The sequence below is a fragment of the Rhinatrema bivittatum genome, chromosome 9 (assembly GCF_901001135.1).
Source record: "Rhinatrema bivittatum chromosome 9, aRhiBiv1.1, whole genome shotgun sequence".
NCBI classification, from domain to species: Eukaryota; Metazoa; Chordata; class Amphibia; order Gymnophiona; family Rhinatrematidae; genus Rhinatrema; species Rhinatrema bivittatum.
In genome coordinates this window covers 54,580,570-54,607,289 of record NC_042623.1, presented here as the reverse complement: position 1 = coordinate 54,607,289, position 26,720 = coordinate 54,580,570, and the positions used below count along the sequence as shown (strand labels likewise).

At 41.2% G+C, this 26,720-nt stretch overlaps 1 protein-coding gene across 1 annotated transcript in view; it reads right to left on the bottom strand.

The window, feature by feature from the left end:
- Positions 1–828: 828 nt before the first annotated feature.
- The window catches only part of SLC26A4 (solute carrier family 26 member 4), a 68,292-nt gene continuing 42,400 nt past the window's right edge, over positions 829–26,720 (bottom strand). The window contains exons 17-21 of the mRNA XM_029616384.1: positions 14,532–14,762; positions 11,715–11,769; positions 4,981–5,126; positions 4,343–4,426; positions 829–2,536 (exon numbers count right to left, since the gene is read on the bottom strand). Coding sequence (XP_029472244.1) covers positions 2,513–2,536; positions 4,343–4,426; positions 4,981–5,126; positions 11,715–11,769; positions 14,532–14,762 — 540 coding nt within the window. The 3' untranslated portion in view covers positions 829–2,512. The remainder of the gene's footprint in view (positions 2,537–4,342; positions 4,427–4,980; positions 5,127–11,714; positions 11,770–14,531; positions 14,763–26,720) is intronic.

Below are 26,720 nucleotides of genomic sequence, written 5' to 3'. Positions count from 1 at the left end.
GCAATTTCTTATCTTCTTGCTTAGAGGTAGAGTTTGTCCATGATAATGGGTTTTAAGTTTCTGGCCCTGCTCCAGCTATGGCTCGTTGAAACGACAATATAAATGACAAAGACGCCAGGGGGCGCTAACTTGTAAACTGGCGAGCACACGTGGCCCACACATGGCCCAGGGATGCAGTCATTTTGTAACGCACGTATGTACATGTGTGCGTGTTATAAAATAGCCTGACTGGGTGCGGTTTTAAGTGGATGCGCTTTCTACCGCATGAGTAGGCGGATTTTAAAAGACACGTCCCACTGCATTTGTCACTTTGCCCAGGTAAGGGAAAGACTTCCAAACCCTATCTAGTTTAATAGCCTCCCCTCTCTCCTGTTAGCCCTGACCCTTAAAACTCTGCCCAGCCGTCTATTTATCTTTATTTTATGAGTAGCACGTCCTGCGTAGCAGAAGTAAAGTTACACGGCAGGCGCACATATTTATATGCTAAATTTGAAGTATAAATCCAGGAATGCCTGTGCCCCACCCCTTTTTGTTTTTTGCAGGATATACACGCGTACGCGGGCAGCTTTTAAAATCTGCTCTGGGTGCGCTGGCCCAACATATTCACAGAGCTCCTGGTTTTGGTGCTTGTCAGGCTTTTAAAATTCACTTTTAGATGAGTAACGGACCAGTGTTTGGTTTATTTTTCTTGAATTCTTGAAGAAAACATTTTATATTCAATCCGAACGTAACCTTACTTCCTCGGGGAGGACACGCTGACTAGATTGTACAATGCAGTTTATATGACATTATTTTAGTGTCGGCAACCAGCATGCACCAGCCCTTTGCCAATTTCTGCAGCTGAATTTATTTAAACTTTTTATATTCCACCCCCATGCCAAATATGTAGCTTCAGGTGGATTACATTAATAAAACATAAAGCATTCAAGCTGACAAACAAAACCAGAACAAATGAGGAACTGTAAAATTATCCCAGAAAAGTCATTTGGCCCCATGAGTTGCATTCAAAAGACCTGTGTGAGGAATCTGCTATTTAAAATGTCTTCCCACACCCTGCATTTCTCACAGCAGAACAAACATCCTCCCATTAAGTCTAAAAACAGCAACCTGACACTGTTTTTTAAAGATATTAAAAAAAAAAAAAAAAAAAAAAGATTTCTTGGAGGAGGCATCAATCAGTAAGCCTAACATAATACATTACTCAGTTATAGGAAAAAAAAAATCATTGCTCACCATACTTGAAATACTGAAAATAATGTAAATGTTCATCTTTGGGAGGCACATGGCCAAAGAAATGCCTGTCTTATTTGTGTATCCTTGATTAAATATTTGAAACAGGAAGTCTTGAGATAGGTTTATAAAAAGGCACCTTAAGTTCCAGGTTCTGCTGGAGGATCGTGTACTGTGTACATTTTGCATAAAATGAATATACTGTACTGTACTTTCATTATTTTAACTTGAACATTTCTGCAAGAATTGTTTAATGTGAGCTAAAATTGAATAGCATGTGCAAATGGTTCTTGCAGTAAAAAAAAAAAAAAGTATAATGCCACTTAATATTACAAACAAAAAAAAAAGCAATATTTTAAATTTACGTCCTTTGATTTCTGGGGTATCAGCCCAATTTAGAGTCTATCTCTGCCCTGCCTGCAGCCAGAGGAAACTGAGGACTGTGGAGTTAAGGCATTTTATCTCCAGTAGCTAGCCATTTGACCCCTTTATAGTTATTTTCTCTAGCCCCTGACTTCCAGTAAGAATCCTACACACAAAGGCAGTACAAGGGCAATATTATGTAATCAGTTGAGAAACAGCCTGGTCTTCCACCCACGTAGGGTCTGTGAGCCCAAACACGAGGAACCGTGCTCATTTCTAACATTGATAAGTTAACAATAAACTGCAGATTTCCTGGATTTTATTCTATAGCTGTTGATGATGTAACATGGAATAGACTTAGTTTTTGGGTACTTGCCAGGTTCTTATGGCCTGGATTGGCCACTCTTGGAAGCAGGATGGACCCTTGGTCTGACCCAGTATGCCATTTCTTATGTATGTTCTTGTATGAATAAGTAATATTAAAAATGTACAATTATTTGAAAAACATTTTTTTAAGGTATTTCCCCCTCCCACTTTTTTTTTTTCTTAAGTTGATGCCAGTTCTCCTGCATATTATTGCACTTGACTTCTCAAATCTTAACCAAGTTGGAGAACTGATGTGACCCTAATATTGTCTCCATGATGTGTGCTAAGAAACTTCTCTAGGTATTGCACTTTTTCAGACCATGTTTACTGTTGCTTATTTGTGGCTCCCCTTGCATGGGCGCCTCTGAGCTGTGTGACGAGTTCTGCAGGTCCGAGGCTGCTGATGCAGTGAATGAACATTCCAGCAAGGAAAGAGAGGTGGAAAAATAAGAACGTCCTTGAGCCCAAGCGAATGACCTAATGCGTGACAGCAGGAGACAAGGGTGTGTAAATCCTGTCCAGGGGCCACAGTCCTGCATTCTCCAATCTTTCTTTAGGAAGCAAGTCTCCGCATTGCCTAGAGATTAAAAAAAGGAAAAGAAGAGTCAATCAGCGGTTGAGTTTGACTTATATTTCAAACGCAGGTGGGGCATGCAGTTATTTTCAGAGATGTGCAGTCATTTAAAATGGCAGTGAAGACTTTGATGACGTTGGTGGCTTTCGATACGACAGAAAGACCACACATTCTCATTTCCTTTCACTATGAAGAGTGGTCTAGCTGAGGTGGAAGGAGGTTAAAAATAAGGGGAACATTTCAGATAGTTGGAAACAAAAGCTCATGGTTTGTAGCCCCAGTAGAACCTGAGCTGGAAACCCAGTGGAGCAGGTTGGCAAAACAAACAAACAAAACCCACACAAATTAGCTCAGGTTTTCAATTACACCAGAATAATTTGCAGAACATACAAAGGGGCAGTTTTCAAAGTCATTTCCATCAGAACATAGCAATTTATGCCTGTATTAAATTGTCCAGCTACAACCTGCCCTTCCTCAATGAGGCTAAAAGTAAGTGTGCCTTTCAACAATGTGCAATACCTTTAGCCACATTGCGGGAGGGGGAGATAACATGCATAGATTGCATTTTCAGGTCTACACACGTTAGCTTCCATGCAAAAGGTTCCTGTCCAGAAAAGCAGGTGCAAACATCCACGTGAGCTTTGTGCCTGTGGAAAATTTTCAAAGCAATTGTGCAGGCACACTTTCACTTTTCCCCTTGATGTTAAATAGCTTCAGATTTTTCCCAAAAGGGAGAGTTTGAAAATTGCCCCCAAGGTGTTCAATGAGGCTAAGCCCACTGATCAGTCCTATGTTTGGTCACATTCATTTAAAGACTCTCTGCCCTGCCAAACAGTGCCCTGCTAAAGTCGCCTTCGAAGAAACTTTAGCAAGCAGGAGACTCCATAATTGTGGCCAGTTCTAACAAAGTAAAACACGCGTTCTCTGTTGTATGGACAATAACTGCATACATGGAGAGCTGCTTTTCCCGGTGTATTATACATGGTTGCCCCCCTTTTTCAAAATGAGCCAAGGTTTTTCCTTATTTGTATATAGTAAAAGCCCCGATTATCCAGCATGCTTATCTAACCGGCATCTTGCCCAGGCAGCGCCTTGGGTTAAAGGAGTGGGGGGATGAATTAGGAAGCTGAGTAGCTTTTCTGGGCTGTGCTATGCACTCTGTCCTTTCCAGCACCTCTCCCTCCCCTCCTGTTCCTGAGGGGAGCGGAGGGGAAGGGGTTGGAATACAGAGCAGACTAACTTTTTCTCTGCTGTGCTTTATGCTCTGTTCACTCCAGCATCACCCCTTCCCCTACTGTTTCCTGCAAGAGGCAGGAGGAGAGAGGAAATGACAAGTTATGGATGCTGGGTAATGGAGCTTTTTCTGTAGCTTCTTGTGTTATTTTGTAGGTATATAGGGGGAGGTGGAAGTGGCAGAGAATTAGTGTTATTGCTTAGGGGGAAGTGGGGAGTGGGAGTTATAACATCACCATTAAATATAACAGTATATAGTGTAATATACTTTTTGTTGGTGAGTGGTCTTTTAGGGGCTGAGCTGGAGAGGGTCATCTGGGACTCTGTTTTTGGTTGGGTATGATGAAAATGAGATGTTGATATACTGATGGCAAGATTTTATTTAAGCATCCTTTGTTTGTATTGACTGATTGTTGCCTCTTTTCAAATTTTAAGTGTATTGTTATGCTATAGTTGATTCTGCACGTTTGCCAATCGCTTTGGACAGTATCCTAACCGGGGAAACAGTACAGAATTGGTTTTAAATAAATAAAGTGGCATGAATAATTAAAACTGAAAAAAAAATGTAAGTCATACCTCTTCTTGGGCATCGAGCTCATTCTCCGGCTGCTCTATTTCAGTGAACTCCAGTGGTTCCTTAGAGTCTTGCATCAGGGAAATCTGAACAGAAAGGTTATGCATATTCCAGTCAGCAGCTATTACAATTGTACAGCTAGAACAATTTTGCCACAAGAGGAGTGTTGTAGCCTCTACTATTAACCATTTGTCTTCATTTATCCTGCTCTCTAACTCTAATTTCCTTCCTTGGTCTTAACGATTGAGCTTTTAACTGAAGTAATAAAGGTCAACCAACAATTTACAGTCGATACCTCGTGCTTGGCCTAGCAATGGATTTGTAACTAGTTCCCTTTACCAAGCGCAGTGCAGGATGAGCCACAGATGAGGTTGTCCGAACATACAAGTACAATTACAAGTTGCATTATACAATGATGGTGTTTGTTTTCAAAGCTGGAAGGTGCTTTGAAAATAAACATTACCACACCAATATTGTAACACAACCTGTAATTTAGCAGCAGTGTACTCTCCTGCAGCTGTTTTCATCCCTTTTATCACTGCTTGGTGTACAACTAAAACCATGTTTATATGTCACGGATTGGACTGATGGGTACATTTTGTAATCAGTAGGAACTATAGTGCTGAGGGAAGTCATTTACCTTTTCAAAGATGGGATCCTGGATGTCTTTGAACATGTTTTGGCTCTGTATGAAGAGCACGGCATCGTGAACAGTCAAGAAGAATATGTCGTGTTTGATAGTGTCATCAAAGAAAGCACAAACTTCCATTTTTTTCAAAATATTGTCTAAGAATGAAAAAATTAAGATACTTTTAGAAAACTGGAAATAGAAAAAAAAAAAGGACAAAACATGTCTAGTATTCAAATCTCTGAAAAATACAGGTTCTGGGGGAATATTTACATAATTATGATTTTATAGCCTTGCATAGAAAATAACTCATTTTACAATCTGGTACTGCAGAATTCTAGTAGAACATATTGGTCCTGCTGAAAACTAGATGATTTGCAGATTGCGATAAAATTATCGACCCATCTGGACAGCTTGTGTACTACAACAGCTGTACAGTCCAGCATGCTCTGGTCCAAACAGATGTCTCAAGTATAAATGTTTTAAATAAATCCACTCGTTGGTCAAGCACAACACTAGAGGTGCCAGATGTTTCCAAGTCATCAGGGAGAGGCTGATCTATGGGTGTGCATTACACATATGCATGTGTTTGAAACAATCTGAATCGAAACAGGCCAATTTGTTTGGGGGTTTTTGTGTGCTTGAAATGAAACAGTTGCACAGTGCCTCTGAAAATAACAGCAAGTTTAATTTGCATTCCTTTTTTTTTAATCCTTATTTATTTGAGGGGTTTTTATATACCGCGGCACGTTAGTAACATCACCTCGGTTTACAGTGGAACATAATGCAGCAAAAGGATTTACAATGAATTATATAAACAAAAGGATTGACAGTGAATGGTAACAGCTCAACTTGGTAATAGCGTTAAACATAATATACTTAGTATTATATAATAATAGTGGTAATATATTATAACAGTGTTAAACATAATATATTAGGTAATATTTACAGCACAAAGTTGGGGGCTAATCTGAATAAATAAAGGATGTATTAGAGTTTCTTGGAGTTTCCTATTCAAGTATATGGGGCAAGCAAATGTAGTGTTTTGGGGTTTTTTTTCTATCCAAGGCAAGCCAGATAGAATGGAGCCAAGATGGAAAAGAACAAGGAAGGAGCAATCAAGATCAATCACTTTTACAAGCAGCCTATCTCGGCTAGTATCTACATGGATTAAGAATGAGTTCCTCTTTTTTTTTTTTAACTAAAAACTGAAAGCAAAATATAACTTTGAGTAGTCACCATTTTGTTCCGTAATTTCTCTATTGGATTTCAGACACAGAGGTTGTGACTGTGAAGTTAGTTCTCAGAGCTAGAGGAAAAGTTTAAAAGGAGATTTGGTAAGGAAAGGAAGGAGAAACAAGGTCTGGGCTCTTGCCTGTTGTTATAGTGAAAGGAGACACTCTGTTCACTCTTACAGAGGCACTGCACTATTGAACAGGCAGGCGTAAGAGGGTGCCTCTGTGTACAGTGCAGAGAGAGAGATCTGTTTTAACAGCTGCCGTGTCCCTGGCCACTGACCAGTAAGGTCACCAACTTTTCCATGGACCGTAACTGGACACCCTACTAAACTTGAGGCTAAAGGACCCCGGGCAAAGGAAGGGTGTGAGGCACAGACTTCTGTAAGTTGTTGATCTACTCATTACTTGGCCCCCAAGCATCCCCTCCAAATACTTTGTTTTATAAAATATTTCAACCATCCTCATAAACACATCAACCACAGCCTTTCTCATGCAGTTTTGCCCTCTATCATAACTAAAGCCTTACCAAATACATATACTCATCCATCTCCATTCTCCCCTCCCTTAAACACACAAAATCCTCTCTTACACAGACATACCCATTCCTAAACACACAACCTCATCTCTCAAACACACACACACACACTCCCAAACACACACCTCATCTCTCAAACACACACACACACACTCCTAAACACACAACCTCATCTCTCAAACACACACACACACACTCCCAAACACACACCTCATCTCTTATACACACATACAGCCTTGATATTAAGTCGGAGGAACTACAGAAAAGTAACTTTTGGTGCTCCTCAAGAATTAATGCCTGCTCCGGGGGGGAGCGTTAATTTTTTAGAGCAAAAATATGTGTGTTGGGTGCACTTTTTTTTTTTTTGCATTGAGGGAAATAGCTATTAGCCTCATCAACATGAATTTACCTGTGATGAGCGCTATTAGCTGCGCACTCGATTGGACGCGCTAATCCCTGTTTTGCATCAGGGGTTCTGGATGTGCATCCAAAACACATGTCCAAGTGTGTGTGGAGCCGTGCGCTGGCCACAGCGCATAGTTTTTCAGCAGCCTGAGTGTGTGCAACACTCTTCTCTCAAATGACAGGACATAAATCTATAACGAATAAACCACTGCCAATGGCAGGTGCTGGCCCTTAAAGCTAGAATTTTAAAATATACACATAAAATCATTCTAAAAAATCTTTCCACTCATGCACATTGATTCATATCCTCTCTCGCTCCTGCAGATGCTATTATGGATGCTATGTTTGCTTTGGGGGTGGGTTCTTCATGTTGAAGGACCCACCCATAAACTGGGCCATACATATGATCTTATTTTTGTAAATTCTGCCGTAACCTCAGGATCTCCAGTGTGTACTCAGAATGAGAAAATTCCCTGGTCTGACCACCACTTTTTTGTTTCATGTCAGTTATCCTTTCCTGGTTTAACAAACTCATTCTTGTTAGCTTCCCCCAGTACATGGTACGTTCCCGTATTGATCCTGAGTACTTCCATCAAATAGTTTTGTCTACACTTGGGGACTTTAATCCACTTGATGTTGACTATGCAGTTAACATTCGTCATCAAAATTTGTTTGAGATCTTTGGAAGAATTTAGCACTCATGAAGCATGTTCAAAGTAGACATAAATGAAGCACCTCTTGTTTTCCTTCGGAGTTGTGTGAGTTCACGCGTGTGCTGTGACATTTAGAGCATAGCTAACATAGGATTGGCTCAAATTATAGTCTAATGAAATATCAAGCCTGTATGGCTCGATATAGAACTATGTCAGACAAGGTGGAAAAAAAACTGTTTTATTGCACTAAATTTTCAGCTGGGCACATCAATCTGCATGAGATTTTCTATTTAGTTAAGAAATTAACAGCTCATGCCATGGGCATGGGCAATACCTTGGGTAACTCAATTGCCTGTGACCCCAGTCATTGGGAAGGCTTTTCTTAATTTTTTCAGAACAAATCTGTGCAGGTCTGTAGCAGATTTAATAAGCAGAGCCTTCCTCCATCTACTGTGTGTCCTGGTACGTCTACATGGAAATCTTTTAATCTAGTTTCTAGAAAACAAATTATTGAAGTCATAGTTAAACTCAATCCAGCCACCTGTCCACTAAATCCATGTTCTCCTGTACTAACTACTTAAATTGCTGCATGATGATTTGAGTGTTCACATTGTGAAAATGGTCAACATCACTGGCAGAGGACAACTTCCACCTAACCTGAGAAAAACATCTGTAAGATCTTTATTTTTAAAAAGCCCTCATTGGATATCGCTCAGTACAGTAGCAAGTTAGCAACAGAGATCTCTCTTCACTGCCATTTTTTGTTAAGGACTTGGAAAGTATTGTTCTGAATCAATAGAATGATGTTTTACTACAACACGAAATATTAGACCAATTTCAATTTGGTTTCAGAAAATTGTTCAACACAGAACTGTTGCTACAATTCAGAAGTGATGTGATAGAGGTGCCTGCTATGTGATAAATATGTTCGACATCTCTGCAGCCTTTGATATGTTTGATCATAACATCCTGCTCAATCGTCTTGTGGAGATTGATATTTCAGGCTGTTATTTGTCAAATTGCACACAATAAGTTACTATTGCAAATACATCTTGTAGCTGGCAGAAACTTACTACAGGGGTCCCATAAGGGTCCACGTTATCTGTGACTTTGTTTAACATTTATATCTTTCCCTTGTGCAAATTATTAGCTGGTTTAGACGGTCAGAATAAACTTTACGTGGATGACAAACAGTTCTTTATACCCAAGTTGGAATCCTGGTCTGCAAACAACGAATTACTTAAAATTTATTTTTCATCCTTCAAAGCATGGCTCAGTCATAATTGTCTTGCATTAAATGTAAACAAAAGTGAGACCTTGATTTTAAGCAGATTGGCTTTAGTTGGTGTTCCATCACGTTTTAAGGTAGACACTGCTGGTATTCAGGTATCTCCTCTGTGCGACACTTAGGAGTAATATTAGACTCTGAACAGTCTATGAAATCCCAAATGAAATCAATAGTTAAATCATCATTTTATAAGCCTTCAATGCTGTGTAGGTTTAAACTGTTACTGACAATTGAGGATTTTCAATCAGTATTACAGGTATTAATCCTCACTAGTATGGACTACTGTATTTCACTGTTGATAGATCTCCCTGCAAACACGGCAAAGGCGTTGCAGGTGATAGAGAATTCTTCTGCCAGAGTATTGACTGGGACCTGTTCTCGAGAGCATATCACTCCATTATTAGAATTTATTTATTTATTTTTATATACCGATGTTTCATGAGAACATATCACATCGGTTTACATTAGTTAACAAATCTTCATTTAAAAATACTTGCATTTCCACAATTAAATGAAAAGAAGAAATTACAAAGTTTCATAATAAATTAAAAACAAATAAAATAGTAAAAATAATTAATCATAAAATTTAAGCAGTAAAGATGTAGAAAAGTAAGAGCAGAGATAAAACAAAATCTGAATATATTTTTAGGGTATATAATCATTTGGTTAACACTCATGAAAGGCTTGTTTGAATAGCCATGTTTTAATACCCTTTTTAAATATTTTAATATCAGATTCCATCCTTAGTTCCTGAGGTAAAGAGTTCCACAGTTGGGGACCGGCTATGGAAATAGCCTTTTCTCTTACATTATTTAGAAGTCCTGCTTTGGCTACCAATTGAGTGGCAGATTAAATATAAAGTTATCATGGTTGTGTTTAAGCTGCTTGTTATGAGTCAGGGTTTAATGTTTATTTTAAAGGTATATTGATTTTATTTGCTTTTACTTTTATGATGTTTGCAATATTTCTGTCCTCACGATTGATGTTTTATGTTTTTATTATGTTTGCTGCTTTGTTGCTTTAGGTTATATATTTTACATATATTTATTATTGTTTATTTCATTTTTATGTTGACTTTTGTACTTATATATTTATTATGTATGTTTTATTTTGATCCACCTGGAACTCTGGACAAGTATGGAATAGAAATTTGTTAAATAAATAAATCACCTCATTCCAGCTGTCCTTCTACAGTCTTTCCCACCCAGACATATTTCCCTATTCTCACTACACTCCTCCTCCAGCTGGTTCTCTTCCTTTTTCCTTAAACTCTTCCCAGCCTTTCATCTCTGTTTCCCTTGTGCCACCTATCTCTTAATTTGCTCTCTTTTTCTCTCCTCTCCCTCTTCTGAACCCACCACTCTTGTGCTGCTCTCCTGTCTCTAGCCCTTCCCTCCCCAGTGCCATCATCTATCTCCTTTCCCTCCCATGTCCCTCTCTCCCTTGTGCCTCTTCTGTCTCTCTCTTCCCCCCTTTTCCCTCCTTACCTCATGCCCCTTTATGTTGTTCCCATTCCCTCCCCGTGACCTATTCCTTCTCTCCATACCCCCTCTGTGTCTCACTCCTCCCATGTCTCCATCTCCCCTTCCCTCCTCTTTTGTCTATGTTCCCTCTGTGTCCCTCCCTCTCTCTACCTTGTACCACTGTCTGTCTGTTTATTCACCCCCCCCCCCTCCCTGTGCTTGTATCTGTCTTGGCTGGCTCACTGCAGCCCCTCTGTCAGGTCTTGGCCCAGCACTCCATGAGGGAGGGGATGTGGGACCAAGAGGGCTGTTGCTGCAGAGCTCTGTGGAACCACTGGGAACTGAATGTGGTGCTGTGCCCTGCCTCATTTTCCCTATGCCATCCAATCACAGCTTGGGAAAGGAGGCAGGAGGCAAGGTCACAGCACAACTCTCAGCTGAGAGGTTCCAACCCTGCCTTTCTCTCCATTGACTAGGAAAGCTCTGGGAAAGAGGAGGAGCCACCTGCAAAATCTGGACTTTCAGTGTCCGGTCACTACTTCTCACCTGACACTGCACAGCCTGTTTGAAAGGCTGTCTTGTCTGGTTCAAAACCGGGCAGTTGGCAACCCTATTGACCAGCATTTCTTTTCTTTGTTTTACCTGACTTTCTATGAGCATGTGTGACTTTTTCCACAACCTGTGTCATTTATTAAGGAAAGTCTACATAGTCCTGGTCAGCAAGCAGATAGTGAGTGGCAAGCTTTGTAAGAAAAGTGACTGGTATCTGTTCTGCTCTCTGTGATTCCTCACACTAGTACTGGTGTACACAAGGCTACAGTGCACTTTATTTTAACCCTAAAAACTCCTAGCCATAGTGACTGAGGGTTTCTAATTCCATCATACCTCTGGGAGCAGAAGGAAGACGTAGCACTAGTGGCAGCAACAATGGCAGAGGAAGAGGAAAGGATTTCTCCCCAGGGGTGCGTCTTCTGATACGACCTTTTTATATGGTTTCATATCAGACAGGTTCCTGATGGAGTTCACAATGTCAATTTTTATTGCACAGGAGTAAAAACATGTATTTTTAATCGATCCCATTTCCTGTCACTTTGGCTACCCTCCTAATCACTGAAAGTCACCCAAGGGAGTTTAGAAGGAAATAAACACATGGAGACCATTTACCTTCATAGTCTGCAAAAAACACTTTCACATCAATTCTCTGGAATTCTTTCACTATCTGTAAACAAAGCAAAATATTGTCAGTGCTAAAAAAAAAAAAATTGAAGCATTCAGTTAAAGAATGTTTTTTTTTTGGGCCCATTATCTCAGTGGCAGTAATGGAGAAATTCCTGAGCCTGGCTTTCACTGGTCAGGCCAGCCAGATCTGGGCATGCTGCAGGGCCAGTGTTTACAGCCCCGGGGCTGGCAGGGACTGCCTGCTATTGAGTCGTAGTGACATCTAATGGCCAGGCTCGGGATGCACGCAGCTCCAAAAGGAGCCATGGCTTATGGACCCCTGGCCAAAGACCAGCTCCGCAATGGCTGGGCTAGATGGAAACGGGAGTGTAAAATGGGGAAGAACCCCCCAGTGTGACGGCTCAAGGTGCTGCAACCCAATCGAGGTTGCTTCTGATTGAGCTGGAAGTCTAACAGAGCAGGAGGAAACTGCTGGCTGCTTCTGTCCTCTCCCCATCTCAGAAAAATACAAAAGGTTTCTGTGCCATTGTATAACAAAAAATCTTATTATTTTTGCCTTCTTGCTCCCCTTCAGAAGCTGACATGCAAGTTGAAAGTCCCTAGACATTCATAACACAATAGGGATCCATAATGGAAGTGGTCTTGATTGCAGAGTAAGATGGGATTAAAGGCATGCCATCAATTGAATTAAAAAAATTATTTTTCTTTATACTATTATAGCTTGTTTTAACTAAAACATGTAGAGTTAGGTCATCGTGAAACTTTCTAAAATGCTAATATCTATTCAGGATTTAATAATTCACTACTTAAAACCCAAATTTACAAGAATGGCAGGTTGGTAGTGTGGTTATTGAGTTTTCTGCTCTTTGATCATGATTCCAAATCTAGCATAAATTAGGCAAGTATCCGGGAGCCATTGCCAGCCAAGAGGCCTTTTCTGTGGTCTTAGTGAAAAGAAATGGCAGTCTCAATTCACTTCTTAGTTGTGTGGCCAGTGGAAGAGAGCACAGCTGAGGCACAGAGGGGCTTCGGAAAATGCCACGGTCATCATTCCAACAGTGTCAATAATGTGAATAGACAGATTCACTTGAAATGACATATAGTATAACTGTAGCTTTATGTTTCCAGTAACATGTTTGAACATGTAAACACATACATGTGTTTACATGTTCAAGGAAAGGCTATTCCTTGAGTATGTTTTTAAATCGGAAATATAATTCTGAAGTAAGAAAACAATCATTTAAAACTTAAGTGCAGTGCAGGAGGAGAATGTATATAGATGTATGCACTTTATTAAACTTTCCATTTTTCTGTCTACAACCTCCCCAGCTCTTCACAATCCAGTATAATCAGAACTTGTCTCAACTGTGAACTGTGTGTTAAGAAAGGCCTGGAAACAGGGACACTAAAGGGCTATTTTGTATGACACTAGAAAATCTCTTTTTATTAACCTATCATCTTCTAATCTGGCTACATTTATTTATTATTTATATTCCCCTTTTCACACTTTTTTCAGCGCTTCAAAGTGGATTACATTCAGGTACTGTAGGTAATTCCCTATCCCCAGAGGGTTTACAATCTAAGGGCCAGATTTTTGAATTTACGTGCGGGCGTAGATTTGTGCGCGCAACCCAGCACACTTGTGCACCTTGCATGTACCGAGCCCTAGGGAAGCCCCAACGGCTTTCCCCGTTCCCCCCGAGGCCGCTCCGAAATCGGAGCAGCCTTGGAGGGAACTTTCATTTCACCCCCCCTACCTTCCCCTCCCTTCCCCTATCTAACCCACCCCCCAGCCCTACCGAAATCCCCCCTACCTTTATTATTTAAGTTGCACCTGCCTCTGGGCAGGCGTAGGTTGCGCGCACCGGCCAAGTACCAGCGCATGATCCCCCAGCCCAGCGGGCCTTCGGAGGCCTCTGGCCAAGCCCCCACCCCGGACCGTCCTCGCCCCTTTTTTCGAGCCCCGGGACATACGCGTAAACTGGGGCTTGCTCGCGTTGCCAAGCCTATGCAAAATAGGCTCGGCGCGCGCAGGAGGGTTTTAAAAGGGATACACGCGTAACCCTTTTAAAATCCACCCCTAAGTGTGTACCTGAGGCAATGGAGAGTAAAGTGGCTTGCCCAAGGTCACAAGGCGTGATGCAGGACTCAAACCCAGGTCTCCTGGTTTGTAGCCTAGGGCTCTAACTACTAGGCTACTCCTCCAGTCTCCACAATACATGCCATGAGATAGGGCACATAAGGCAAGCAACCTCATGTAATCATCTTCATCTCAAAGCAGCATAGTTCCAGGGAACCCTTAGAAACCATTGACACAATCTGCAAGACAAAGATCAATGGTTGTTGCTGAACGTGACCCAGAAATCCTTCACCGGGAGCTATGAATGCTGTTCCCTCAATACTACACTGCTCGGTCCTGTCCAGGACCTGTAATTCAGGTCTCAAATATGAACCTGTCACAGGACAGAGCCATTAGTACAGCCCCTATCAGGGACCTTTCAAGAACCATCAAACTGGCCCATTCCATGGAGATTACAGAGCCATCAAACTGGCTGATGGCATGGACCTATATGAAAAATTTCGCAAATCAGCCCAAACTATGATTTTTCTTTGGTGAAAAAAATGAAAACCAAAATGACTTTTCAGGTTTGGCTAAACGGAAATGTTTTGACTTCTAAAATTTAAAATTTGAGTGAACCCTTGATTGTGAAATTATTGTGGGTGTTGGATACATGATTACGAGCCCTTTGTAGATCCCATTCCTGTAACTACATCTTCCAGATGCATGGAGAAAATACTTACCGATTTTATAGACCTCACTGCCACAACATCCATGAAAGATACTGCTGCAAAATCAAAAATAACACTGTGGATGGACACTTTGGGGATAGACACTTTGATTGGGAGCTCTGAATTCCAGTCCACTTGGATCTCCACTTCTTTGCTTGGAACTCCTGAATCTTCAGGTTCTTCAGGATCCTCATCTGGCTCAAAACCTTCGTTGGTGGCACCAGCATCACTGATAATCCCATTCTAAACACAACACAAACCCACATACATTTATGTTATACAACAGATGAAATTATGATATTTATGATACAGTACTTTATAAAATTGTATTTACTTTGGGTTTGTAGATATTCTTTATTTATTCATTCATTCCTTTGATCTATATTCCGCTTTTCAGGGACTTGTAGAAAGAAAATTCTTTAAATAGATTATGTGACATCCTTTAACTGGAAATTTTAGATCCAGTATAAAAGTATTAGCTGTAATTTGATGAGTTTTTTCTTTCTATATCTTTCATCAAAGTAACTTGATTAGTATGTGATTTTATGAATGTTAGCCAAATTATTTCTTTTCATTATTTCTTTATTTATTTCTAAGCATGCGATATTTCAACCAGGGGCGGTTCTGCAATGAGGCAACGTAAGGCGGCTGCCTCAGGCAGTAAAATCTGAGGAGCGGCAAAAATTTCCTCCAAAATTCTCCTACAGTGGCTGCCTCACTTTGCCTAAGTGCCTGCAGCTGAATGTGAGGCCCTGCGGGGCCTCAAGAACAGTGTGACCACGGCAGAGCCCATCCCACCACAGTCAGAAGACTATGCCCAACGGGGCCTCAGGAGTGGCATGGCCATGGCAGAGCCCATCCTGCCAGTGGCCTTAAGACTAGGCCCGACAGCGCCTCAGGACTGGCATGGCCAAGGTGAGCCTATCCTGCCATGGCCGGAAGTCTAGGCCCACCAGTGCTTAAAGAGGGGCATGGCCACAGCCAGAAGAATAGACCCGGGGAGACCTGAGTGCACATGAGAGTAAGTGACAGCCTGTGTGTGTGAATGAAACTAAGGGGAGCCTGTGTGCATGGGTGTGTTAGATTAAGAGAGAGTCTATGTTGGTGTTTGAAAGAGCATCTGAATGAGCCTATAGGCATGTGTGATTGCATGTGAGAGAGTTTGTGTGCAAGTGTGAATGCATATGAGAGAAAAGGTGTGTGTAACAGCCTGAATGCATGTGTGAGTGTGAGAGCTTGTAAGCATGTGTGAATGCATGTCAGAGAGAAGGGGTGTGTGTGAGAGCCTGTACGCATGTGTGCGTGTGTGTGTGAGAGAGAGAGAGAGAGCGCATGAAAGCCTGAGTGCATGTTTGTGTGAGAGGGAGAAAGCCTATGTATGTGAGAGAAAGGGTTTGAGAGGACTGGTGTGTATGTATGAGAGAGGGAGTATGTAAGTGTGTATGTGTGAAAAAGAAAGGATATAGTTTATGTGGCTCCTTCACATGACAATCTCAGGGTGACAGGATTCCGGGTAGGGACAACAGGGAATTTTTTTATTTGTTTTAGTTTTAATTTTGAGTGTTATTCGATGTCGGTTTTGAAATATTTTAATAGTTTTTAAGACCTTTTTGTAAATATTTGAGTTTAATTATTGAATGATGTTCTGTTTGTCACTGTTTTGAAATATTTATTCTATTAGTATAATTTTACTACTATGATAGATGTATTTATATTTCATTATTTTATTTTTGTTTTATGAGCAGTGATGGTGTTTCTATTGAACAGAGTCTGACTTCTTGCAGTTTCCAGTTCAGTTTTTGTCTGCACATTTCTATTTATACTTTATGATATCTTTTTCTGTATTTCATGAGGGTCTGTCTGTGTTCTGCATATGTGACTAAGGTGAGGTATTCTGCTGGCATGTAATTTCTATTTATTGATCTATAGTAGCCTGGCTTCTTCTGTTTTCCTAATAGGAGGTATTTTGGTGTTTTAGTACCTGGCGTAATATTTGCAGTTTTGCCTTTTCATAGGTAGGATTGTTACTGTTTGAGTGCTCTTTTGGTATGGGAGGTTTACTGTATTGTAACTGTAATTCAGTTTATTCATGGCTTTCTGAGGGCCAAGCCCACATGAAACGCACTTTACAATAGGCCTAATACCATGTAGGTTCTAAGTATCCTTAGGCAGGGTTTTGTAATTGGTACCACAGCAGCACATATAAAAATAATATACATATTATAGTGATATTTTTACCCTGGAAGACTATGAATGTCCTTTTTCATGCATCATTTTTAATTGTGTGTGGTGAAGGCTGGGAGGGAGGGGGTGCATGGCTGTAAGCTTCGCCTAGGGCACCTAATAGCCTTGCACCGACTTGGAAAGAGTTTGCCACACATAGACACCCCCCCATTCCCCTATTTCCCATTTCTCCTGGAGGGAAATGCTGGAGAATGGTGGAGGGCAGGTGATAGGGTTCCTGAATGTTTGGCAGGGGTGCCAGCTTCCCAAAAATATTATCACTGACATGCTCTCTGCCATTCCTCTGGGAACTCTGACCCCTACTTTTCCCTTTCTGCAGTATTCAAATCACTGAAAGGGCCGGACTACAAGGGAATCCCTCCCAATAATTTGACCTGTACCATGCCTCGGCTGGGGGGAAGACCGCCATCTTATCCCTTACCTCAAGCCGGCCCCGATTTCAGCTTTTCCAACAGGTAGGCCCAAGGTGGATTACAGAAAGTAACAGGGCATGAATGCATACAGATATGATAATACCTAAGGTACTCACAATCCCTTCTATCATATCATTTCATGACAATGTAAACCATTCAAAGAATTAGTGATACTTTTAAAGAGCACAATAATTAGACAATTTTCAAAGCAATCTAGGTATGTTAAAATAGATTAATGCTCATAATTATGTACTCCAAGCCTTGTTATTTTATATAATTGTTAATTAGCAAGTTGGAAGTGGTCAGACTGACTAATAAAGCTCTTGCATGGTTTAAATCATTTTTGCAAGATATACCATAGAGAGTAGCCAGAGGCAAAACACATTCTACCTCATGAGATTTGACCTGTGGAGGTCCAGAGGGGTCCATACTGTCACCATACTTATTTTATATATATATATATATATGCGATCTCTGTGCGGGATACTACAATCCTGCCAAGTGAAGTATCATATATTTGTGGATGATGGCAAAGATTCTGTCCAACAGCTGTCAAAGGGGAGAAAGAACTAAGGAATATCAATAGCTCCCTACAAAGAAGTTTAAAGAAAAGCACAAACTTAAAGTAAATGCAAACAAATCTGAACTTCTTTGGCAGGAAAATCAAACCTGGTCCAGAATTTAAGGTAGCATTAGATGGGGCAGTATTACCCTTTAGTCAAAAGATATGAAATTTGGATATCTGGTTGGACATGGGTCTGATCATGGGTGCACTTATTTCAGCAGTTACACAAGTGGCTTTTTGCCAACTTCACGTACTACATGACCTCCAATCATATTTATGTAAAAAGTGATCCAGTCGCCGTGAATCAGTTGATGATGAGGTTAGACTAGCTTCAAAACATAGCAACAACGATAGTGGAAGGGTTAAATAGGAGGGACCCGATCTCTCCTATTATGAAGTCTCTTCACCAGCTTCCATTTGAGTCTAGATGCAAATTTAAGATTATCACCTTGACATACATAGAAATGAATTGACGGCAGAAAAGGACCAAATGATCCACCCAGTCTGCCCAATAAGCTTATGCCAGCACCTGCTGCACTGTGCAGGTTACCCTTATGATTATCAGTTTTCCAGACCGTAAAAGTCAGGGCCCTAGGATGCTGTTTGAATCTAATTTCCCTTAACTATTGCCGTGAAAGCAGAGAGCAATGTTGGAGTTGCATCAAAAGTATCAAGCTTAGTGATTAAGGGTAGTAAGCTCCGCATCAGCAAGTTACCCCCATGCTTATTTGTTCCCCAAACAGTAAAATTCAGGGCCCTTGTTGGTTGCTGTCTGAATCCAATTCCCCTTTTCTCACCGTTGAAACAGAGAGCAATGATAGAGTTGCATTATTAACAGTATCAAGGCTTATTTGTTAAGGGTAGCAACTGGCACACCAAGAAGTTACCCCATGTACTCTTTTCTTTAATTCCACCCTCTAGCCTTTAGGGATCCACAGAGGTAGATCTTAAAAAAATACGCGATCGCGTACTTTTGTTCGCGCACCAGGCGCAAACAAAAGTATGCTGGATTTTATAAGATACGCGCGTAGCCTATAAAATCCGGGGTCGGCGCGCGCAAGGGAGTGCACATTTGTGCAACCTGCGCGCGCCGAGCCCAGCGCGCGCTGCCTGTTCCCTTCGCCCTCCCCCCACCTTCCCCTACCTAACCCACCCCCCACCCGGCCCTATCTAACCCCCCTTTACCTTTGTTTCATGATTTACGCCTGCGAAAAGCAGACGTAAATCAGCGCGCGCCAGCCGGCTGCCCCACTCCGTGTTCCGGTCACGGGGGCTGGTCCGGAGTCCACGGCCACGCCTCCGGAACGCCCCCGGGCCGAAACCATGCCCGCGTCGCCGCCCCCAAAATGCCGCGTCACGCCCCCGAAACATCGCGTCATTCGGCAACGCCCCCGACACGCCCCTTTTAAAAAGCCCCAGGACTTACGCGCGTCCCGGGGCTCTGCGCGCGCCGGCGGCCTATGCAAAATAGGCGCGCCGGCGCGGGAGGGCCCTGCGCGCGTAAATCCGGGAGGCTTTACGCGCGCAGGGGTTTTAAAATCCGCCCCACAGTGTTTATCCCTTGCCCCTTTGAATTCTTTCACTGTTTTCATTTTCATCACCTCCTCCAGAAGGGCAGTCTAGGGCATTCTCCACTCTCTCTGTGAAGAAATATTTTCTGGCGTTGGTTCTGAGTCGTCCTCCTTGGAGTTTGATTTCATGGCCCCTAGGTTCTATTGATTTCTTTCCAATGGAAAAGGTTTGACTATTGTGCATCATTAAAACTTTCAGGTATCCAAATTTCTGGATCATATCTCCCCTGCACCTCCTCTTTTCCAGGGTGAACATATTCAGATCCTTCAGCCTCTCCTCATAAATCATCTGATACTGACCTCACACCATTTTCGTCACTCTTCTTTGGACTGCCTTTATCCTGACTTAATTGTTTTTGAGATATGGGCACCAGTACTGAACTCAGTACTCCAGGTGAGGCCTCACCAAGGACCTGTACAAGGGCATTATCATCTCTTTTTTTCTTACTGGTTATTCCTCTCTCTGTCTCTATGCAGTCCAGCATTCTTCTGCTTTTAGCTATCACTTTGTCACATTGCTTCGCCATCTTCAGATCACCATACACTATCACACCAAGGACTCTCTCCCAATCTGTGCACATTAGTCTTTCACCACCCATCTCATAAGTTCTTTTGGATTACCACATTCCAGATGCATATCTCTGCACTTCTTGGCTTTGAATCCCAGCTACCAAATCTTTGACCACTCTTCAAGTTTTCTTAATCACGTTTCATTTTCTCTACTCCTTCAGGTATGTCCACTCTGTTGCAGATCTTAGTATCATCCGCAAATAGAAAAAATTTACCTTCTATCCCTGTTACAATGTCCTTCACAATGATATCGAACAGAACTGGTCCCAAAACCGATCCCTGTGGCACTCCACTTATCACATTTATTTCTTCAGAGTAGGTTCCGTTTACTATTACACGCTATCTCCTGTCAGTCAATCAGTTTACAATCCACATTACTACCTTAACTCCCACTCTGAAGCTTCTCATTTTGTTCATGAGTCTTCTATGTTTGTCGCGTTTGACAAAGTTCCTCATGAGAGGCTTCTAGGAAAAGTAAAAAGTCATGGGATAGGTGGCGATGTCCTTTCGTGGACTGCAAACTGGCTAAAAGACAGGAAACAGAGAGTAGGATTAAATGGACAATTTTCTCAGTGGAAGGGAGTGGACAGTGGAGTGCCTCAGGGATCTGTATTGGGACCCTTACTTTTTAATATATTTATAAATGATCTGGAAAGAAATACGACGAGTGAGATAATCACATTTGCAGATGACACAAAATTGTTCCGAGTAGTTAAATCACAAGCAGATTGTGATAAATTGCAGGAAGACCTTGTGAGACTGGAAAATTGGGCATTGAAATGGCAGATGAAATTTAATGTGGATAAGTGCTAGGTGATGCATATAGGGAAAAATAACCCATGCTATAATTACACAATGTTGGGTTCCATATTAGGTGCTACAACCCAAGAAAGAGATCTAGGTGTCATAGTGGATAACACATTGAAATCTTCGGTTCAGTGTGCTGCAGCAGTCAAAAAAAGCAAACAGAATGTTGGGAATTATTAGAAAGAGAATGGTGAATAAACCGGAAAATATCATAATGCCTCTGTATCGCTCCATGGTGAGACCGCACCTTGAATACTGTATACAATTCTGGTCGCCACATCTCAAAAAAGATATAATTGCGATGGAGAAGGTAAAGAGAAGGGCTACCAAAATGATAAGGGGAATGGAACAGCTTCCCTATGAGGAAAGACTAAAGAGGTTAGGACTTTTCAGCTTGGAGAAGAGACGGCTGAGGGGGGATATGATAGAGATGTTTAAAATCATGAGAGGTCTAAAATGGGTAGATGTGAATCGGTTATTTACTCTTTCGGATAGTAGAAAGACTAGGGGGCACTCCATGAAGTTACATGGGGCACATTTAAAACTAATCAGAGAAAGTTCTTTTTTACTCAACGCACAATTAAACTCTGGAATTTGTTGCCAGAGGATGTGGTTAGTTAGCTGTGTTAAAAAAAGGATTGGATACGTTCTTGGAGGAGAAATCCATTACCTGCTATTAAGTTCACTTAGAGAATAGCCACTGCCATTAGCAATGGTAACATGGAATAGACTTAGTTTTTGGGTACTTGCCAGGTTCTTATGGTCTGGATTGGCCACTGTTGGAAACAGGATGCTGGGCTTGATGGACCCTTGGTCTGATCCAGTATGGCATTTTCTTATGTTCTTATGTATCAAAAGCTTTACTAAAATCCAAGTAAATCACATTGAGCACTCTTCCTTGATCCAATTCGCTAGTCAAACAATTAAAAAAATCAATTAGATTTGTCTGACAGGACCTTTCCTTGGTGAATCCATGCTGCCTCGGGTCCAGCATCCTACTGGATTGTAGATAGTTCACTATCCTTTCCTTCAGCAGAGTATCCAATAATTTTCCCACCACCAAGATGAGGCTAACTGGCCTGTAGTTTCCAGCCTCCTCTCTGCTCCCACCACTCTCCTCCAATCTCGCAGCACCACTCCCGTTTCCAGGGATTTATTGAACAGGTCTTTCAGTGGACCCGCCAGCACATCTCTGAGCTCCCTCAGTATCCTGGGATGTACAACATTTGACCCAATGGCCTTGTCCAATTTTCTTTTTCCTAGCTCTTCTCTAAACGGAGTTTCATCTACTCCACTCCTATCCTCAGTCTTGTCAACTAGTGATGGTCCTTCTTCATGGTCTTCTTTAGTGAACACCAAACTGAAGTATTTGTTTAATATTTTGGTCATTTCTTCATCTCTTCCACACATTGATCTTTGTCACCTTTCAATTTCATTATATCACTTCGGTCCTTTCTCCTTTCTCTGATATATCTTGCTTTACCTCTTTGGTAATGCTTTCTTCCACCTGACTTTTTGCTTTCTTGATTACTTTCTTCGTCTCCCTCAGTTTCACCAGATATTCTTCCCTTTGTTCCTCTTTTTGGGATTCTTTCTATTTCTTGAATGCTGTTCTTTTTGCCTTTATTTTTTCAGCCACCTCCTTTGAAAACCAGATTGGTTTCTTATTTCTCTCACTTTTGATACTTTTCTAACATATAGATTTGTTGCCTTTGTAATTGCTCTTTTTAGTTGGCCCACTGTTGTTCCACCTCTCTCATTTTCTCCCAATCTTCTAGTTCTACCTCCAGGTATGTCCCCATTTCAACAAAGTCCGTATTTTTGAAATTCAAAACTCGAGTCTTTGTGTGACCTCTCCGTATCCTATTTGCGATATCAAACCATACTGTTTGATGATCACTGGTGCTGAGGTGGGCACCCACCTGGACATTAGAGACATTATCCCTGTTTGTGAGCACTAGGTCGAGTATAACTCCCTCCCTCATGGGTTCCATTACCATTTGTTTGAATAGAGTCCCTTGCAGGGCATCCACTATCTCTCTACTTCTGGCAGACTCTGAAGAAGAGCCAGAACTTTCTTCCTACTGGACTGAAAGAAGAATCCTCTGTCAGCTTTCCGTAAAGTACTAAAGACTCATTTGTTTACCTTAGCTTTTAATGATGTTATATAATTTTCAATATATACTTATCTTTTCCTCAGCATAGTTTTTGTTACCTCAGAGCTGGGTGACATCAGAGGTGTTTTTTATGTTTTATGTTTATTATGTTTTTAAATTCTGCTTTTAACTGTTGTGTGTTTTATTTTGTTTTATGATATATTTTTATGATTATTAGATTGTAACCCACTCAGATAAGTTTTGATGGTGCGGGATATAAATACGTTTAAATAAATAAATACAATACATGTGAATCAAGTGCTAGGAATACAAACTTTACCTGGGTAACTCTGGTCCATCAAATAGCAGACCTAAAGTTACCCAGATAACCAAAAGAAAAAAAAATGTAGTAGAGCCCAGTGGCTCTGGATTCCCCCTCCCTACCGCCCCAAGAGATAGAAAATGTGACATGTCAAGCCATGCCAATCCCCTAACTAAAAAATAGTGAGGTGCCAAATTCCCATACCCCACCCCAAAACCTCTAAAAGTGCTCTGGAAGCCCAGTGAAAGAAGGAGAGTGTGATAAAGCAGGGGTTTTACACATGCTGAACCAGTCTACAGAGACAGAACAGTTGGGAACTCCAGAAAGCAGAAGGAGCTCTGATGAAGGTCCATAGAGAACACTATTTCAAAGGGGAAAGAAAATCTAAGAGTTGGCTTAAGGGATTGTAAAGCCAGATGGAACAGGAAGCACAAGATTGCTGGGATATGTAGTCTGGAGACCTTGTGAAGAGGACAAATTATGGTTAAAGCAGCAATCACAGAAAGCTGTGTTAATAATTGGGAGATACAGTTGAGGCAAATTACAAAGCTGCTAAGTCTGGTTAGTGTAATTAAAAAAAGAGTTCTGCCTACAGACAGAGAGGGAAACAGAGACGGGGAACCCAGAGGGAAAGAGCCCTTCTGGACCCAGAAGCAGAAATACCTACAGCCTTTTCTTAAGGTTTAAATATGCAAAAGGTACTGTTGGGAAATAAATGCTGTATGATCCTAGGAAATTGGGCTGGCGTAAACCTGACTTGTAATTTACCATTCTGGGGTGATCCTGGTGTCTTGAGAGAAACTGGAAAGTTTGAATACTAGTACATGGAAGTAGCTGGCTCTGTGAAGTCTGTTCCAGAACGTGCCTGGCCCAGTTGGCAGTTTGTTACAGAGAGCTCTTGCTCCCATGGGGCTGAATATTAAGTGCCAGTACAGCTGACAAGTACTGGTGCAGCACTTAGCATTCATTCACTCCAAGGTGAGCAGACTGATTCCCAGTCCAGACTGAGCTCTGACTGGGATTTGGTCCCATCACTGACAGGGAAGGAAACTGTTCTCCAGAGCTCACTGTCAGAGAAAATCCTGATTCGGTACAGAGTTCTAAGCAGAGATTGGCCCATTCACCCCAGAGTTAAATGAATCAATGAATACTAAGTGCTGGTATATGTCAGCTGCATTGGCACTGAGTATTCAGGAGATAAGAGCCTCTCCTTTCCCCACTGGGCTTCCAGGGCACTTTTTGAATTTGGGGGTGGGGGTGGGAGCAGGAATTTGGCACTCCACTGTTTTCTTTTATTTAGGGGATGTGGCTCAGTGCAATTCACTTCTTCCTTTTTTTTTGGCCAGTGAGAGAAAGAAAGGGTCTAGCATTGCTGGCCTGCTACTTTTATTCAATATTGAAAAGCCCAATGAGCAACAAATTTACTCAAATAACTTTATTTAGGTAACTTTAGTTGAGTATATTCATTGGGACTTATCCAAATAAAAGGGCCACTGAATATTTAGGCAAAGATACCCAGAAAAAAGATATCCAGGTAACTTTCCCTAAGATCACTGGGCTTTTGAATATGAACCTCTTGTCATTTTAAATAGTTAAAAACTTGAAGATAAAACCAAATTGAATCCAAGAAGCCTGTCTGGATCTATCCTAAGAAGGCCTTGATACTAAAGCAAAAATAAGGGCATAAAATGTATCCCTTCAGTAAGTGGGTCACGTAGCAAGATCAATAACTACAGATATGCCAATAAAACCCATGATTATTCCAACATACTGCTGAAGAGAAGCAACAAGTAATTCTGGGAGGCTAATAGATTTGGAATATCCAAGGCCAAATGTAATTGTGAGTGATTTCAATTCTCCCAGTATTGACTGGGTGACTGTCACATCAGGTCATGTTAGAGAAGTAAAGTTCCTAGATGGAATAAATGACTGCTTTATGGAGCAGTTGGTACAAGAACCACCAAGAGGGGAAACTATTTTAGACCCAGTCCTTAGAGGAACACAGGATTCGGTGTGAGAAGAAACAATGTTGGCGCCACTTGACTATAGTGATTACAGTGTGATCAAATTTGACTTAATAACTGGATGAAGGACAAATAAAGAAATCTACAGCAACAGCATTGAACTTTCAAAAAGGTGACTATGAGAAAAATAGGAAAAAGCTGAAAGGAACACCTGCAAAGATTAAGAGGTTACATCAGGCATGGTCATTGTTTAAAAATACCATCTTGGAAGCCCAGACTAGATGTAATCCATGCATTAGAAAAGGTAAAAGGAAAGCTAAACAACTACCGGCATGGTTAAAAGGTGAGGTGAGAGAAGCTATAATAGCTAAAAGAACATTTTTCAAAATGAAGAAACAGGAAACAGCATAAGCACTGGCAAATTAGATGCTAAGCATTGAAAAGGAAGGCAAAGAGAGAATTTGAAAAGAAACTTGCTGCGGAAGCAAAAACTCATAATAAAAACTTTTTCAGGTATATTCACAGTAAAGGCCTGTGAGGGAGCCGGTTGGACCATTAGATAATCAAGGAGTACAAGGGGCACATAGGGATGACAAAGCCATTGCAAAGAGACTAAACTAATTCTTTCCTTCGGAAGATGTATGAGAGATACCTCTGCCAAAAATGATATTCAGAGGTGATGATTCTGCACAACTGAAACAAATCTCAGTGAACCTACTAGGGCAAATTGACAAACTAAAGAGTAGCAAATCACCTGGATCAGATGGTATACATCCCAGAGTGCTGAAAAGAACTAAAAAATGAAATTGCAGACCTACTGTTAGTAATTTGTAAACCATCATTAAAATCATTTATGGTACCTGAAGACTGGAGAGTTAGTTGCCAATGTAATGTCAGTTTTTTAAAAAGGGCTCAAGGTGTGATCCAAGAAACTACAGACCAGTGAGTGACATCTGTGGCAGGCAAAATGGTAGAAATAGAAACTATCATAAAGAACACAATTGATGAACATATAGATAGGCATAGTTTAATGGGACAAAGCCAACATGGATTTAGCCAAGGAAAGTCTTGCCTAACCAATCTAAGTAAACAAACATGTGGATTAAGGTGAACCAGAAAGCATTTGACAAAGTTCCTCATGATAGACTTCTTAAGAAATTAAAAAGTCATAGGATAGGGGGCAGTGTCCTACTATGGATTGCCAATTGGTTAAAAGATAGAAAACAGAGAGTAGGGCGAAATGGTAAATTTTCCCAATAGAGAAAGTGAATAGTGGAGTGTCCAGGGATCTGTTCTGGGACCACTGCTTTCCAATATATTTATAAGAAACCTGGAAATGGGGTCATTGCGTGAGGTGAACAAATTTGCCAATGACACCAAATTATTCAAAGTTGTTAAATCATAAGAAGAATGTCAATTATGTACAGAAATTGCAAGAAGACCTTGCAAAACTGGGAGACTGGGCATGCAAATAGCAAATGAAATTTAATGTGGACAAGTGCAAAGTGATGCACATAGGAAAGAGCAACCCAAATTATAGCTACACAATGCAAGCTTCCACATTAGGAGTCACCATTTAGGAAAAGGGTCTAGGCATCATTGTTGATAATACTTTGAAATCTTCTACTTAGTGTGCAGCAGCAGCCAAG